This window comes from Carcharhinus amblyrhynchos, chromosome 26, assembly GCF_965287045.1.
Source record: "Carcharhinus amblyrhynchos chromosome 26, sCarAmb.v2.hapA, whole genome shotgun sequence".
Classification (NCBI taxonomy): Eukaryota; Metazoa; Chordata; class Chondrichthyes; order Carcharhiniformes; family Carcharhinidae; genus Carcharhinus; species Carcharhinus amblyrhynchos.
The window spans coordinates 42,708,680-42,725,946 of NC_137349.1; the positions used below are offsets into that span (position 1 = coordinate 42,708,680).

Below are 17,267 nucleotides of genomic sequence, written 5' to 3' on the forward strand. Positions count from 1 at the left end.
TTCACTTAACCTATCCATAGCCATTTGTAAATTTCTTATTTCATTATAGCAGTTTAACACCTGTTTAAGTGTCACCTGCCAATTTGGTTATGGATATCATCATGTAAAATGCAAGGAAGGAAATAGAACATTTGGCCATAAAAAGAAAATTGAGGAGGATTCAGAAATCCAAGTAATTTGAGAGGGTTTGAGAAAAGGTGCAGAGAAGGGGAAATGTGTACAGTAGCATTCCTTATCCCTTTCCCCCTCACTATTTATCTCTTTTGCCCATTTACCAATGTTATCCAATGGCCTGTAGCCAGATTCCAACCAAGGCCAAGATTTGAACAGATTTCTGAAGTTTATGGCCTAAATTCCTTGCTCCACCCATTGCAAACCAAAAAGCACCCAATAAATTGCCAGGCAAGGCCTTTCACCAATTCCTGAGTAAAAAGGAGTGCAAGAGAAATAGAGACAGCGACAGGGGGACAGCGACAGGGGGACAGCGACAGGGGGACAGCAACAGGGGGACAGCGATACAGAGGGATAGATATAGAGAAGGAGACATTGATAGAGAAAGGGAGAGATACAGGGATAGAGAACTTGCAATAATTTAATTTGCACATTAATCCAATACCAACGGGAAGTCCTGGCATATTCCCAGACCAGCCCTTTAATCACGAGAGCCAATTGGACTTATTTCTGGAGTTTACGTCACTATCCTGCACCACAAATGATCAACAAATCATGATTGACAGATACAGCCTAGAGACAGATAGACAGATAGAGCCTAGAGAGAACCCACAGAGTGATAGACAGATGGAGCCTCAGCGAGAGAGACAGGCAGATGGAGCCCCAGAGAGACAGAGACAGTGAGATGGAGCCCAGAGAGAGAGATGGACAGATGGAACCCATAGATAGATCCCAGAGAGAAATAGACAGATAGAGTCCAGAGAAAGAAAGACCGAGTCCAGAGAAAGAGATAGGCAGATAGAATCCAGAGAGAGAGAGAGAGATAGATAGATAGAGCCCAGACAGAGAGATACAGGCAGTTGGGACCCAGAGAGAGATAGACAGATAGAGTCCCAGAGACAGAGATTGGCAGATAATTCCCAGAGAGAGAGAGAGAGAGACAGATTGTCAGATGGACAGACAGAGCCCAACGAGAGAGATAGGCAGAGAGAGTCTATATAAGACCCTTGTCAGGCTCCACTTGGAGTACTGTGCGCAGTTCTGGTCGCCTCACTACCAGAAGGAGGTGGAAGCTATTGAGAGGGTGCAGAGGAGGTTTACAAGGATGTTGCCTGGATTGGGTGGCATGCCTTATGAAGATAGGTTGAGGGAGCTCTGTCTTTTCTCCCTGGAGAGACGAAGGTTGAGAGGTGACCTGATAGAGATTTATAAGGTGTTGAGAGGAATAGATAGGGTGGATTCTCAGAGGCTTTTTCCCAGGGCTGAAATGGTCGCTACGAGAGGACACAGGTTTAAGGTGCTGGGGAGCAGGTACAGAGGAGGTGTCAGGGGTAAGTTTTTCACTCAGAGGGTGGTGAGTGAGTGGAATCGGCTGCCGTCGGTGGTGGTAGAGGTGAACTCGCTGGGATCTTTTAAGAGACTTCTGGATGAGTACATGGGATTTAATGGGTTATAGATAGGCCTGGTAGGTAGGGATATGATCGGCGCAGCTTGTGGGCCAAAGGGCCTGTTTGTGCTGTAGTGTTCTATGTTCTAGATGGCACCCAGAGAGAGAGAGATAGATAGACAGTGTCACAGAGAGAGACATAGACAGGTAGAGTCCAGAGAGAGAGAGAGACAGATAGCATCCAGGGAGAGAAACAGATAGATCCCAGAGGGAGATAGAAAGGTAGAGTCCAGAGAGATAGATAGATGGCATTCCGAGAGAGATTGGTACTCTGAAAGAGACTGATAGACAAATAGACCTCCAGAGTGAAAGAGACAGACATTGCGATGGAGCCCAGAGAGAGACAGGCAGGTACGGTCCCAGAGAGACAGAGACAGAGACCGGCAGGTATGGTCCCAGAGAGACAGAGACAGACAGGTACAGTCCAGAGAAAGGGATAGGCAGATAGAGCCCCGAGGATGATGACAGACGGAGCTGCCGACAGACAGGGCAATAGTCAGACACAACCCACAGGGAAATAGACAGACGGAATCCAAAAACTGAAGGGCAGATGGAACCCACAGAGAGGTAGACAATTAGAATCCACAGTGGGGTAGACAGATGGATCCCAGACAGAGATACTGAGATAGACAGAGCCAGCCCCGAGAGAGAGAGAAGGACAGGGTAGAGCCCTGAGGGAGACAGACAATTAGAACCCACAGAGGGATAGACAGATGGATCCCAGACAGAGACAGGCAAACAGAGCCCAGAGACAGATAGACAGATAGATCCCAGAGACAGATAGAGCCCTCGAGAGAGATAGAAAGATTGAGCCTTACAGACAGGGCTCAAGGGTGTCAAGGAGAGAGAGTCCAATAAAGAGAGAAAGGGACAGACAAAGAGCATATCTTTCTGCAGCAAATTCTTTGTTGTTCTGCAGAGTGAGCACGATTCAAGCCTGTGAAACGATTTTGTTCATTGTTGTAAGTCCGTGATCATGACTGGGAGATGTGAGAACCATACCTGAATTCTGGCGGAGGGTACGGAAACCCATCTGGTATCACATCAATGTCATCATACGTTTCCTCTGAAAGATATTGAGAGTATTTAATTACATCAGCAGCCCCTGTAATGCCCACTGACAGCTGAACAATAATTTTGAATTCAATAATTAAATGAATCTGGTATTGAAATCTATTCTCAGTTAAAGTGACTATAAAACTACCCCAGATTATCCTAAAAAGCCAAATGACTCATTAATGTCCTTTAGGAAAGGAAAACGGTCATCCTTATCCAGCCTGGCTCATATTTGTGTGATTACAGACCCACAGCAATCTCCACTGGACACAGCAAGGTAACCTACCTGAGGTACCATTGTAGATGCCATAACGGTGGCACCAGCTCACACAAACACATCTAAGCTCAAGTCATTTTTGGGAATGGTAAATGACTATGGGGGTTATTTTGACCAAACTTGTTGACATTATTGGCCCCCTTGCATATTGTGAGAAAGAACTAGCAGTGTTGGAATTAGGAGACTCCCCAGATAAAAGATTTCAGCAGCGTGAAATAATTGCTGCACTCTTTGAACTTGTTATACATTTTAACCTATTTAAGGAACTGGTGTTGCAATGTCTCTCCATGTGGTGATGGTTGTTACTCATGATAAGTGGTTGTGGTGGAAGAATCACTTTGCACTGGGCTTTAGGTTCAAGCCTCTTCCTCAGAGCTGCGGGCTGTAAGGTCTTGAAAGTGTTGCAGCTGTTTCTATTTACAACACAGTCAATATTACAGCTTTTACCGGCAGTTTCCTTAATGAGGTCTTTGCCACACCCTGATTAGTAGTGCATTGACAGTGTTGTTCCATGAGATGGATGACGAATCTGAAAGGCCAATAGACCGTTATAATCACATTTTGATTGAATGTTTTAAGTTTCCTTTGGACTTTGGTTTCTGTTTGGGCTGTTCCCCCCTTCCTTTTTGGGGGGCTGCCCCTCTTAATTTGTCCCTAAGTTGATTTGAGTTCGTTTTACCCGTTTGGCCGTTAGAAGAACTACCTGATGAATCCTAATTGATGGTGAAATCAGGGAGCCTCATGCTCCCTATTTAAAGCAGGTCTGTCAGACTCCCAGCCTGCACTCAGCAGGGAGCAACTGGAGAGCTGGCTGTGTACAGATGTATGACGTAAATAAAGTAACTTGGTGACAGGAAAAAAATAGGCTATGTCTGAAGAACCTGTTCAGAACCAGAAAAAGGCTATTGACAAATTGAGAAAAAAGGATTATCAATAGTTTTTGGTGTCAAGAAATTTCACCAGTATTTGTATGGGAGGCACTTTACCATCATTCCTGACCACAAACTGGAGGTCTTTTTGAAAAAGACAAAACTGTTCCACTAATCACTTTGGCAGGAATTCAGTGTTATACCTTCAAGCACTGGACTGGAATACACAGCAAATGTGGATGCCCTTAGCTGCCTATTGTTATAAGACAGTGTTACAGCTACGCCAGGACCATTTGGACAGCATGGACAAGTTGGGCCGAAGGGCCTGTTTCCATGCTGTAAACCTCTATGACTTGATGACCACAGGAAATTGTCGTGACATTGAACATTTTGGACTTGTAACCAGTCTTGGCAAAGCAAACCAGATATTGGACCAGTCGGGACCCACTCTGTCCAAAGTGAGACACAAAATACATACAGGTTGGGCCATTGAGCCAATTTCTGAAGAAATGAAACTATTTGTTACTCCCAGGGCTGCACTGAATTGCCAAAATGGCATCATACTCTAGGGAGCAAGAGTGGTTATCCCTGTACCAGACAGAGAGCTGCTTCTAATGGAATCACACACAGGCATCTCAAAGGTGAAGATACCAGAGATTATGTGTGGTGTCCTGGTAGGTTGTTGCATAAAGTTAAATCTCACGGAATCCAGGGTGAGGTGTCAAAATTGGCTTCTTTCCAAAAGCCAGAGGGTGGTTGTAGAGGGTTGTTTTTCAAACTGGAGGCCTGTGACCAGCGGTGTGCCTCAGGGATCTGTGCTGGGCCCACAGTTATTTGTCATTTATATTAATGATTTGGATGAGAATATAGGAGATATGATTAGTAAGTCTGCAGATGACACCAAGATTAGTGGCATAATGGACAGTGAAGAAGGTTATGTTGGATTGCAACGGGATCTTGATCAATTGGGCCAGTGAGCTGATGAATGGCAGATGGAGTTTAATTTATATAAATGCAAGGTGATGCATTTTGGTAGATTGAAGAGGGCAGGACTTACTCAATTAATGGGGCATTGGTGAGAGTTACAGAACAAAAAGGTCTAGGGATACGGTTCATAGCTTGAGGGATTAATTAATTAATTAATCGAGGGATTGAGTTTAGGAGTCGGGAGGTAATGCTGGAACTTTATAAGACCCTTGTCAGGCCTCATTTGGAGTATTGTGCGCAGTTCTGGTCGCCTCACTATAGGAAGGATGTAGAAGCTATTGAAAGGGTGCAGAGGAGATTTACAAGGATGTTGCCTGGACTGGGAGGCATGCCTTATGAAGTTAGGTTGAGGGAGCTGGGACTCTTTTCCCTGGAGAGACGAAGGTTGAGAGGCGACCTGATAGAAGTTTACAAAATGTTGAGAGGAATAGATAGGGTGGACTCTCAGAGGCTATTTCCCCGGTTTGAAATGGTCGCTACGAGAGGACACAGATTTAAGGTGCGGGGAGGGAGGTTCAGAAGTGATGTTAGGGGTAAGTTTTTCACTCAGAGGGTGGTGAGTGAATGGAATCGGCTGCCGTCAGTGGTGGTGGAGGCGAACTCGCTGGGGTCTTTTAAAAGACTTCTGGATGAGTATATGGGGTTTGGTGAGATTGAGGGTTATAGATAGGTCTGTAGGTTGGTAGGTGATGATGTGATCGGCGCAACTTGTGGGCCGAAGGGCCTGTTTGTGCTGTAGTGTTCTATGTTCTATGTTCTATGTTCTATAGCTCCTTGAAAGTGGAGTCACAGGTGGACAGAGTGGTGAAGAAGGCATTCAGCATGCTTGGTTTCATTGGTCAGAACATTGAATACAGGAGTTGGGACGTATTGTTGAAGTTGTACAAGACATTGGTAAGGCCACACTTGGAATACTGTGTACAGTTCTGATCACCCTATTATAGAAAGGATATTATTAAACTAGAAAGAGTGCAGAAAAGATTTACTAGGATGCTACCAGGACTTGATAATTTGAGTTATAAGGACAGGCTGGATAGACTGAGATTTTTCTCTAGACCGTAGAAGACTGAGCAGTGATCTTGTAGAGGTCTATAAAATAATTAGGTGCATTACTTAGATAGTCAATAGCTTTCCCAAAGATAGGGGAGAGATACAGAAAGGCCCAGAGGGGCAATTTTTTCACACAGAGGGTGGTACATGTCTGGAACTAGGTGCCAGAGATTGTAGTAGAGACAGGTTACATGGGTAAGATAGACAGTTACATGGGTAAGATGGGTATGGAGGATATGGGCCAAATGTGGGCAATTGGGACTAGTTTAGGGTTTAAAAAAGAAAGGGTGGCATGGACAAGTTGGGCCGAAGGGCCTGTTTCCATGCTGTAAACCTTGATAACTCTATGAGAAGATCGTCTTCACGCAGCCAGGGTAAGTCATGTCTCCGGCTGCATCCTCTCACATACCCACAGTGATGTTTACCCAGCCACCTCACTGGTGAGCCCCTCACAGCTGAAGATCTCCAGTAGGCAGAGGGAGGGACATCCCACGTAACCTGCACTCAGAGAGATGTCGGAGCCCAGGACTGTACTGAGCACTGGTTAATGATGTGTCCCTGGGTCCGCTGCAAAAGCAGAGACACAAACATCAGGAAGAGATGACTACATCCCTCCTTGGAATGCATGGCTGACTGGAGGAGTCCCCTTGTCTTTGGTGCCATCACTTCAATGCAATGAGGCAAACACTGTGAGAGTGGCATCCACAGTGGAGACCTTGGTGTGGGACCTGCTCTCCATAGTGGAGGAGGTCTGCTCCATGCTTCAGCTCAGGACCTCCATGTCTGAGCAGGGTTTCAACTGCGTGAGTACAGTGGGGCTTCTGGATCTCACTCCATCTGCCCCACTGTCCCATGGAGGAGCCCAGGGGACCCCGGGCACCTGAATAGAAGAGGATTGGCAGGAGCACAGACCGGGGCCCTCCACCCACAGAACCCTGGGGTGTCCAGCCCATCTGTCACCCTCTCCCTGACAGCAACACATCTCCGGCCCTGCACACCAAGGAGGGCACCACTGCTGACTGGAAGTAGGCCCAGATCCTCAAAATCAAGGCTCCCCAGGAGACATCTGCCAAAGTCACCTCAGGCAACAGGACAGGGAAGTCAACAGGCCTCAACAATTTCAGCTGTGGATCTTGGGAATACACTTCGATGTAGCGGGAAGGGTGAGGAAGAGTAAGAAACCTTAGTCACAGATTGGGCATGCGTGAACCCAGGCACTAGTAGAGATAAGACACCATTGTAATATTGCTCTTGTATTAAACATCACTTTGAGCTATACAGATCTCAGTGCCCTGCTCTGCAGACCACGCACACACTCGGCACTTCATCCCTGTGGAGTGTGAAGACCCACTGCTGCTGGCATGTTCCCCACCACCTACCCCCCTCCCCCCACTCCCTGCCTCCACGCACATTCCAGCAACATCCCAATCCATGGAAGGTGAAATCCCCTTGCCCCTTCATCAATGCTCATGCCTCTCATGTCTGCCTCATCGCAGGAGAAGCCCATTCATTGTCTGGATGAGCTCAGCCGTCTGTCTGGCAGGAGTCAGACATATCGTAGACAATGAGAGGAGCATCACTCTGTTCTCAATGCAAGTCATCATCCTTCTCCTGCAGTCTTCAGCCACTGGCTTTATTGCCCTGCCCATGGGTTTAGGTACGATCACAAGCACCTCCCACAGGCACCACATTAGTTTAAAGTTCAAGTTTATTTATTAGTGTCACAAGTAGACTTACATTAACAATACAATGAATTTACTGTGAAAATCCCCGAGTTGTCACACCCCCTCACCTGTTCGGGTATACTGAGGGAGAATTTAGCACGTTAGGACTGCTGGAGGAAACCCACACAGACATGGGGAGAATGTGCAAACCCCACACAGGCAGTGACCCAACTGGGAATCAAACCCAGGTCCCTGGTGCTGTGAGACAGCAAAGTGCTCTTTCTAATGTTGTGTTTCCATCTACATTGCTTACAATGCCATCTATGTTGTCAGCAAATTTGAATATGTGGCTCTCTATCACATCATCTAAATTTTTAAGAACATAAGAACATAAGAAATAGGAGCAGGAGTAGGCCATCTAGCCCTTCGAGCCTGCCCCGCCATTCAATAAGATCATGGCTGATCTGTTGTGGCTCAGTTCCACTTTCCCGCCCTCTCCCCATAACCCTTAATCCCCTCTCTTATCAAAAACCCATCAACCCGCTTCTTAAAAATATTTAATAAATTATAATAATAAATTATAATAATTATAATAAATAATAAATAATAAATTATTTAATAAATAATAATAAAATCAGAATATTATGAATATATGAGGCCCTAACACATCCTTGTGGGACTTTTAGTAACACCCTGTCGGTCCGAGTCCCTGTCCATTATCCTTACTCTCTGTCTCCCACCACTCAACCACAAACTAAGTCAATAATTTACCTTCAATCACACGGTCTTCAAAGTGAGTTCACACTCTGTCACAAGGGACTTTAGCAAATGCCTCTGGAAGATCATAGCATCCATAGACATCCCCCTGCCCATTACTTTAGGCACTTCCTCAAACAAAAGTACTTTGATTCCTCAGACCTACCATGTTGGCTCTCCATGGTCAATTGAAAAATTTCAAAGCCTTAATATAAGCACTAGTAATGACCTGACACAGATATTAGACAACTGCTTTATAACTCCCTGGATTCTGCTCTCACTTTTCTCAAAGAGTCATTTGAGCAATTTTCCAGTTGAAATGAAAGGTTCCTGAACTGAGAAAACAAAGAACAAAGAAAAGTACAGCACAGGAACAGGCCTTTTGGCGCTCCAAGCCTGCGTCGATCATGATGCCTAAACTAAAACCATATGCACTTACGGAGTCTGTATCCTTCCATTCCCACCCCAATCATGTGTTCATCTAGCTGCACCTTAAATGTCGCTATTGTACCTGCTCCCACCACTTCCTCGGGCAGTGCGTTCCAGACATTCACCACCTTCTGTGTTAAAAACTTATCTCGCACATCTCTTCTAAACTTTTGTCCATGTACCTTAAACCTACATCCCCTTGTACTTAACTTTTCTACCCTGGGAAAGAGCATCTGACTATCCACTCTGTCCACGCCACTCATAATCTTGTAAACCTCTATCAGGATGTCCCTCAACCTCCGTTGTTCCAGTGAGAACAAACTGAGTTTCTCCAACCTCTCCTCATAGCTAATACCCTTCAGACCAAGCAACATCCTGGTAAACCTCTTCTGTACCCTCTCCAAGGCATCCACATCCATCTGGTAATGTGGCGACCAGAATTGTACACAATACTGTAAATGAGGCCTAACTAAGGTCCTGTATAGCTGCAGCATGACCTATCAATTCTTATATTAATTGCCCTTGCCAATGAAGGCAAGCATGACATATGCCTTTTTGACTACCTTATCCACCTGCGCTGCCACTTTCAGTATCGGTGGACAGATTTCTTTGCCTGCCATTTAGTGTACATTTCCTACGTGCATTGGACCTTCCAAAACGATTACCTCACATCTGTCCGGATTAAACTCCATCTGCCAAGTTTCAGCTCAATCTCCAACCGGTCTATATCCTGCTGTATTCTCCAACAATCCTCTTCACTATCCCCAACTTCACCAATTTTTGTGTCATCTGTGAACTTACTAACTAGATCAGCTACATTTTCCTCCAAATCATTTATATATACTACGAACAGCAAAGGTACCAGAAAGCGGACCATATCTTTGCAAAGCCCCCAAAGCGAATGGTATTTGCTACTGAATAAGCCTATTGGACTTTAACCTGGTGTTCTCACTGTGAACACCAGTAGCCACAGCCTTCCATTCAGAAATGCATCCCCTAGATTGCTACCCTCCGTCTGCTATGGCCAAGCTAGTCTGTATCCACCTTGCCAGCTCTCTTCTGATCCTGTGTGACTTCACCTTTTGTACCAGTCTACCATGAGATACTGAAATCCATGTATACAGCATCCACTGTTTTTCCCTCATCTGTCAACTTCATCACTTCCTCAAAAAACTTGAACTTTGGAAAATAGTTATGGTGTCTGCAATGTTCTCACATACTTCATTTCAAAACCCCAATGATTATATTGTATGGATGGTGTCATTCACTAACAATTGAGCTGTAAATGTTTCAATACCTTCATTCAGGATGTCTGATTTGAAAGGTGGGACTGGAGGAATGATGTTGAGTGCCTTCATATTCTTCCTGAGTATGCCCACTGGCGCCACATCGTCATATTCATCCAGTTCCAATTGTTGCAATCTAGGGACACAGACAAACAGAACAACTTGAGCCACCTTTCCTCCACACAAACCCAACAGTGGTCTTTCATTAGGTTATAACCGAGATTATGGAGGAAAGATGAGGACGGGGACTAGCTGAATTGCTGTTGCAGAGAGCAAGCCAAAATATAATGGGCCAAATGCCTTCCTTCTGTGAAGTAAGCATTCTATGATTATATAGTCCATGATAACACACCCAAAGCACTCGATGCTTTTTAAACAGGGCAAAATGACATTTCATAAACTATAGCCATGCCTCATTGGGTGACGCTCTTGTCTCTGAGTCGTGGCTTCAAGAACCATTCAAGAGATTTAGGGCAAAATTTTATAGTCCCTCCTACTGATAGGTCCTGCCTAAGTCAATGGAATTGTGCTCAATACATTTTCCTGCCCACCCCACACACAATGGGGTTGTAAAATGTCACCCTGGAGCTTCTAACACTCCAGAGCAGTACTGAGGGTATGCTGCACTGAGGTGCCATCTTTCAAATGGCACAACAAGAGAGAATCTAACCATCACCCCTTGACATTCAATGGCATTACGACTACTGAATTGCCCACTATCAACATCTTAAGGGTTACCATTGATCGGGAACTGAACTGGACTAGCCATATAAATATTGTGACTACAGGAGTGGGTCAGAGGTTCGAAATCCTGCAGCAATCTGCTCACCTCCTGACTGCCCAAAGCCTCTCCCCAACCCACAAGACACAAGTTAGGAATATGATGGAAGACTCTCCACTTGCCTGGATGGGTGCAGCTCCAAAAATACTCAAGAAGCTCAACACCATCCAGGACAAAGCAGCCCCACTTGATTGGCCCCCCATTCACAAGCATTCACTCCCTCCACCACTGACGCACAGTGGCAGCTGTGTGTACCATCTACTAGATGCACTGCAGGAATGCACCAAGGCTCCACAGACAACATCCATCAAATCCACAACCACTGTTATCTAAAAGGACAAGGGCAACAAACTCATGGGAGCACCACCACCTGTAGATTCCCCTCCAAGATACTCACTGTCCTGACTTGGGAATATATCACAGTGTTCCCCCACTGTCGCTGGGTGAAAAACCTGGAATTTTCTCCTGAACAGCACTGTGGGTGTACCTACACCTTGGGAACTACAGTGGTTCAAGAAGGCAGCTCACTAATTTCTTCTCAAGGGCCAATAAGGGCTGGGCAATGTTGGCCTAACCAGAGAGACCTAGATCCCACTAATGAATTAACAAAAACACTGACACTGTACCTGGAGAGGTTTTCCAGAATATCTTAAGAACAAAAGAAGTTGAGGGTCATGTGGAGAAGTTTGACTATTTTAATTTGTTTTATTTGTTCGTGGAATGTGGAGCTTGCTGCCAAATTCAGTATTTATTTACTCAGACAGGACTGGCTCATTTTGATATAAGGAATTAAGTATACGCTGAAACACACGAAAGTCAAAGGCGTTTTAAGGATAAATAAATCATTAAATATGGAAAAATATTTCCCTCCTTGGATGACTCAAAGAATACAAAATTAGTTAATTTCAAATGATTATATTTTCATTTATCTCAGATTGCAACAGGTCCTAGAAGAAGGAAGTCTTGTAATGTAATGTTCCATAAAGAATAAGGAAAATAACTTTAATGTTGAAATATTGTTTGAGAATATTAATGAGTGTTCATTTTTAAGTTTCATTTAAAGAGAAAGAAGGGGATCTGCTCATTATACAAATTACGGTGAAGTATGCACAGCAAATTGATTGGATGATTACTTGAACACATATAAAGTGAGATTTATTGTTACTGGTTGTGTGTTGTGGAGTTAGGAGCTATATATTTGTCATGATTCACTTTGTAAATAAATCCAAAACTGAGTAAAGAGTGAATTTTGGTCATCCCTTCACCAGCTGGTTTGATAAGCTTGAATTTCATGCAAAGACATGTGCGATGATATACTTTATTAGAAAGAATAGGGAGAGCCAAGGTAGACATAATAGCAGTTCCAAAAGGATTGTTGCAGCACTTGTATAGTTGCATCAATATATTCGAGAGATGCGTTTTGTCCATTTTCTGAGGATTGTAAGATGCCAATATCAGTTACTAATATCCCCTGAGCCCTTAGCCTCTCTCTCTCTCGCCTCTCTCTCTCCCTCCTGTTTCTCTCTGTGCAATGATCTTCAAAGGCAATTGTCACATTGAGGAGAGTAGTCACTGAAGCATGTGGGATCTATTATTTAAATTGTAAAAATTGCAGCATGCTGCTGTGCAGAGGGACCTGGGTGTCCTTGTGCAAGAATCTCAAGGAGTTGGTTTGCAGGTGCAGCAGGTAATTAAGAAGGTAAATGGAATTTTGTCCTTCATTGCCAGAGGGATGGAGTTTAAAAACAGCGAGGTTACGTTGCAGCTGTATAAGGTGCTGGTGAGGCCACACCTGGAGTACTGTGTACAGTTTTGGTCTCCTTACTTGAGAAAGGATATACTGGCACTGGAGGGGGTGCAGAGGAGATTCACTAGGTTGATTCTGAAGTTGAGAGGGTTGGCTCATGAGGAGAGACTGAGTAGACTGGGGCTATACTCATTGAAATTCAGAAGAATGAGGGGAGATCTTATAGAAACATACAAGATTATGAAGGGAACAGATAAGATAGAAGCAGGGAGGTTGTTTCCACTGGCGGGTGAAACTAGAACTAGGAGGCATAGCTTCAAAATAAAGGGAAGCAGATTTAGGACTGAGTTGAGGAGAAACTCAGGGTTGTGAATCTGTGGAGTTCCCTGCCCAGTGAAGCAGTTGAGACTACCCCATTGAATGTTTTTAAGGCAAGGATAGATACATTTTTGAACAGTAAAGGAATTAAGGGTTATGGTGAGTGGGCGGGTAAGTGGAGCTGAGTCCACAAAAAGATCAGCCATGATCTTATTGAATGGCAGAGCAGGCTCGAGGTGACCTACTCCTGTTCCATATTTTATGTTCTTATGTTATCTTGATTTTCATAAATATTGGCATTGAATACAAAAGCAGGGAAGTTATGTTCTACCTTAATAAAGCTCTGGTCAGGCCCCAGCTAGAACATTGCACCCAGTTCTGATCACCCCTTTCTTGGCCCTTGAGAGGGTGCGAAGGAGATATGTAAGAATGCCTCGAACGGGGAGAAGCTTAGGTTGGATACCTGTGTTTGTTCTCTTGGGGTAAAGAAGGTTAAAGAGAGATTTGATAAAAGTGTACAAGGTTCTGACAAGTTTGGATAACGTAAGCAAATAACTTTTGGTATTAGCTTATGATACTTGGACTAAGATTAGGACACAATAGGTAGCCATCCTGTTTTTGACCTAGAAGCTCTGCGACACTGGATTCAAGTCCCACCATAAGTATGGTGTTCAAACCTAGCCAAACACGTGTCAACTTATAAATCCTTCCAAACACATACAATGGCAAGCAGTAAGAGTGGGAGAGACCTGGTTAGCAATGTAATGGAAAGAAATTGGACCCTCATCAGTATCCATAGCTCCAGCATACAACCTGCATATGAAAGTATATACTGTCATAGTACCACAGACTTCCTGGGGGATGCGAGTTGGCTCAGTTGGTTGATGTGGATCAGATTGGTGCCAATAGCAGGGGTTTGATCACTGTCCTGTCTTGGGGGTGGGACGGGGTAGGATCTGGAACCTATCCCCTTGCCCTAACTGTGACTGAGCTTATGATGCTGTGGTTGGGCATGCCTTTGGGCAGAGAACTGAAGAAGTCAAGGATAAGGAGAATAGGCTTAAGGTTCTGGTAAAGAGATGCAGGGGGATTATCAAAGAATAGAATCCCTATAGTGCAGAAGAGACCACCTGGCCCATTGAGTCTGCACCAATTCTCTGACAGAGTATCTTATCCCTCGCCCTATCCCCGTAACCCACACATTTCCCATGGCTAAACCTTCTAACGTATACATCTTTGGACCCACAGGGCAATTTGGTATGGCCAATCTACCTGACCTGCACATCTTTGGGAGAACATTTTGGGCAACGAATGGTAATGACCTGGAACTTGCTGCCTCTGAGGTTGGTGAAAAGCAAGACAATTAATGATTTCAAAAGGAAACCGGGCAGACACTTGAAGGAAATGGATATGCCGTGCTACAGTGATAGAGCAGGGAATGTATCTGACTGGATTGCTCAACAGGAAGCAATGATGGACTCAAAGGACGGAATTTTACCGGCACGTCTGCTCAAGATTTGTACGATCCTGCCGGAGGCCAATGGAGAATATCATTCTCCGAGCCTGGCCCGCCCTGGAATTGGGTTAGGTGTGCCGGTAAAATTCTGGCTAATTGTTCAAATTGCCTGCTTCTGTGTAATAAATGATTCTAAAGAACAAAGGACAAAGGACAATACAGCCCAGCGCCCTCTAAGCCCGTGCCGATCATGTGTTCCTAACTAGACCATCCGTTTGTATTCCACTATTCCCAGTCTGTACATGTGGCTATCTAGATAAGTCTTAAATGACCCTAGCGTGTCTGCCTCAACCACCTTGCTTGGCAGTGCATTCTAGGCACCCACCACCCTCTGTGTAAAATACATTCCCAACATATCTGTATTGAATCTTGCTGCCCCTTTACCTTGAACTTGTGACCCCTTGTGTTTGTCATTTCTGACCTGGGAAAAAGCTTCCAACTGGTCACCCTATCTATGCCCTTCATAATTTTATAAACTTCTATTCAGTCGCCCCTCAACCTCCGTCTTTCCAGGGAGAACAACCCTAGTTTGCTCAATCTCATCTCATAGCTAATACCCTCCATACCAGGCAACTTCCTGGTAAACCTTTTCTGCACTCCACATCCTTCTGGTAGTGTGGCGACCAGAACTGGACGCAGTATTCCAGATGTGGTCTAACTAACGTTCTATATAACTGTGACATCACATGCCAACTTTTATACTCTCTGTCCTGTCCAATAAAGGCAAGCATACCATATGCCTTCTTCACCACCCTCTCCACCTGTGCTGCCACCTTTAAGGATCTGTGGACTTGCACACCCTGGTCCCTCTGTGTGTCTGTACTCCTGATGGTTCTGCCATTTATTGTATAACTCCCCCCTACATTAGATCTACCAAAATGCATCACTTCGCATTTATCTGGATTAAATTCCGTCTGCCATTTCTCCGCCCCAATTTTCCAGCCTATCTATATCCTGCTGTATTCTCTGGCAATGTTCATCACTAACCGCATCTCCAGCAATCTTTGTGTCGTCCGCAAACTTATTGATCACACCAGCTACATCTTCTTCCAAATCATTTATATATATCACAAACAGCAGAGGTCCCAATACAGATCCCTGCGGAACACCACTAGTCACAAACCTCCAATCAGGAAAAGACCCCTCCACTGCTACCCTCTGTCTTCTATGGCCAAGCCAGTTCTCCACCCATCTCGCTAGCTCACCTTTTATCCCGTGAGATTTAACCTTTTGCACCAGCCTGCCATGAGGGATTTTGTCAAATGTTTTACTAAAATCCATGTAGACAACATCCACGGCCCTTCCCTCGTCAATCAATTTTGTCACCTCCTCAAAAAACTCAACCAAATTTGTGAGGCATGACCTCCCTCACACAAAACCATGTTGTCTATCGCTAATGAGACTATTCAGTTCTAAATGTGTATAGATCCTATCTCTAAGAATCTTCTCCAACAATTTCCCTACCACAGACGTCAAGCTCATCGGCCTATAATTACCCGGGTTATCCTTGCTACCCTTCTTAAATAACAGGACTACATTTGCTATCGTTCAGTCCTCTGGGACTCACCTGTGTCCAGTGAAGAAATAAAGATTTCTGTTAGAGCCCCGGCAATTTCATCTCTTGTCTCCCTCAGTAATCTAGGGCAGATGCCATCTGGCCCTGGGGATTTGTCTACCTTAATGTTTCCTAAAACACCTAACACTTTCTCCCTTGTAATTGCGATTTGTTCTAACGGGTCTACACATCCCTCTGAGACACTACCAATCAACGTGTCCCTCTCCTTTGTGAATACTGATGTAAAGTATTCGTTTAGGATCTCACCTACTTCCTTGGGTTCTAAGCATAATTCCCCTCCTTTGTTCTTGAGCGGTCCGACTCTTTCTCTGACACCCTCTTGTTCCTAACATATGTATAAATTGCCTTGGGATTCTCTTTAATCCTGTCTGCCAAGGACATTTCGTGTCCTCTTTTTGCCCTTCTAACTCCCTGTTTGAGTTCTTTTCTATGCTCTCTGTATTCATCTGTCCATTGCTTCATCTGTTTTTAGCTGCCTCGACCTTCTGAATGCTTCTTTTCTCTTTTTGATCAGATCCACAATTTCCCTGGTTATCCACGGCTCTTGAATCCTACCTTTCCTATCCTTTCTTTTTACAGGCACATACCTGTCCTGCACTCCTATCAACTGCTCCTGAAAAGACTCTCACATGCTAGATGTGGATTTACCCTCGAACAGCCTCTCCCAATCAACAGCCACCAACTCCTACCTAATCCGGCTATAGTTAGCCTTCCCCCAATTCAGCACCCTACCCATAGGACAACACTCATCCTTGTCCATGACTATCCTAAAGTTTACAGAATTGTGGTCACTATTTGCCACATGTTCCCCCACTGGAACTTTGATGACCTGACTGGGCTCATTCCCCAGTACTAGGTCCAGTGTAGTTCGCTCTGTAGCAGAACTATCAACATATTGTTTCAAAGAACCTTCCTGGATACATTTTACAAATTCCTCCCCATCCAGGCCCCCAGCTCTAAGCACCTTCCAGTCTATCTGAGGGAAATTAAACTCTCCCACTACAACAACCCTATTTTTTCTACACCTATCCAGAATCTCCTTACATATCCGTTCCTCCACTTCCTGTGGGCTGTTGGGTGGCCCCCAGCATGGTGATTGCGCCCTTCCTGTTTCTGAGCTCTACCCACAGTGACTCGTTACATGATCCTTCCAAATTGTCCACCCTCTGTACTGCTGTAATGTGCTCCCGAACCAGTGCTGCTACTCCCCCACCTCTTCTAGCCCCTCCTCTCTCTCGCCTAAAACACTTATACCCCGGAATATTCAGCTGCCAATCCTGTCCTTCTTTTAACCAAGTCTCTGTCATTGCAAACACATCCGAGTTCCGCACATGCTT

The 17,267-nt window shown here is 44.8% G+C and overlaps 1 protein-coding gene across 1 annotated transcript in view; it reads right to left on the reverse strand.

Annotated features, from left to right (window-relative positions):
• Nucleotides 1–688: 688 nt before the first annotated feature.
• LOC145358691 (uncharacterized) overlaps nt 689–17,267 on the reverse strand; it is a 41,463-nt gene continuing 24,884 nt past the window's right edge. The window contains exons 3-5 of the mRNA XM_080212914.1: nt 10,004–10,128; nt 2,621–2,684; nt 689–701 (exon numbers count right to left, since the gene is read on the reverse strand). Coding sequence (XP_080069040.1) covers nt 689–701; nt 2,621–2,684; nt 10,004–10,128 — 202 coding nt within the window. The remainder of the gene's footprint in view (nt 702–2,620; nt 2,685–10,003; nt 10,129–17,267) is intronic.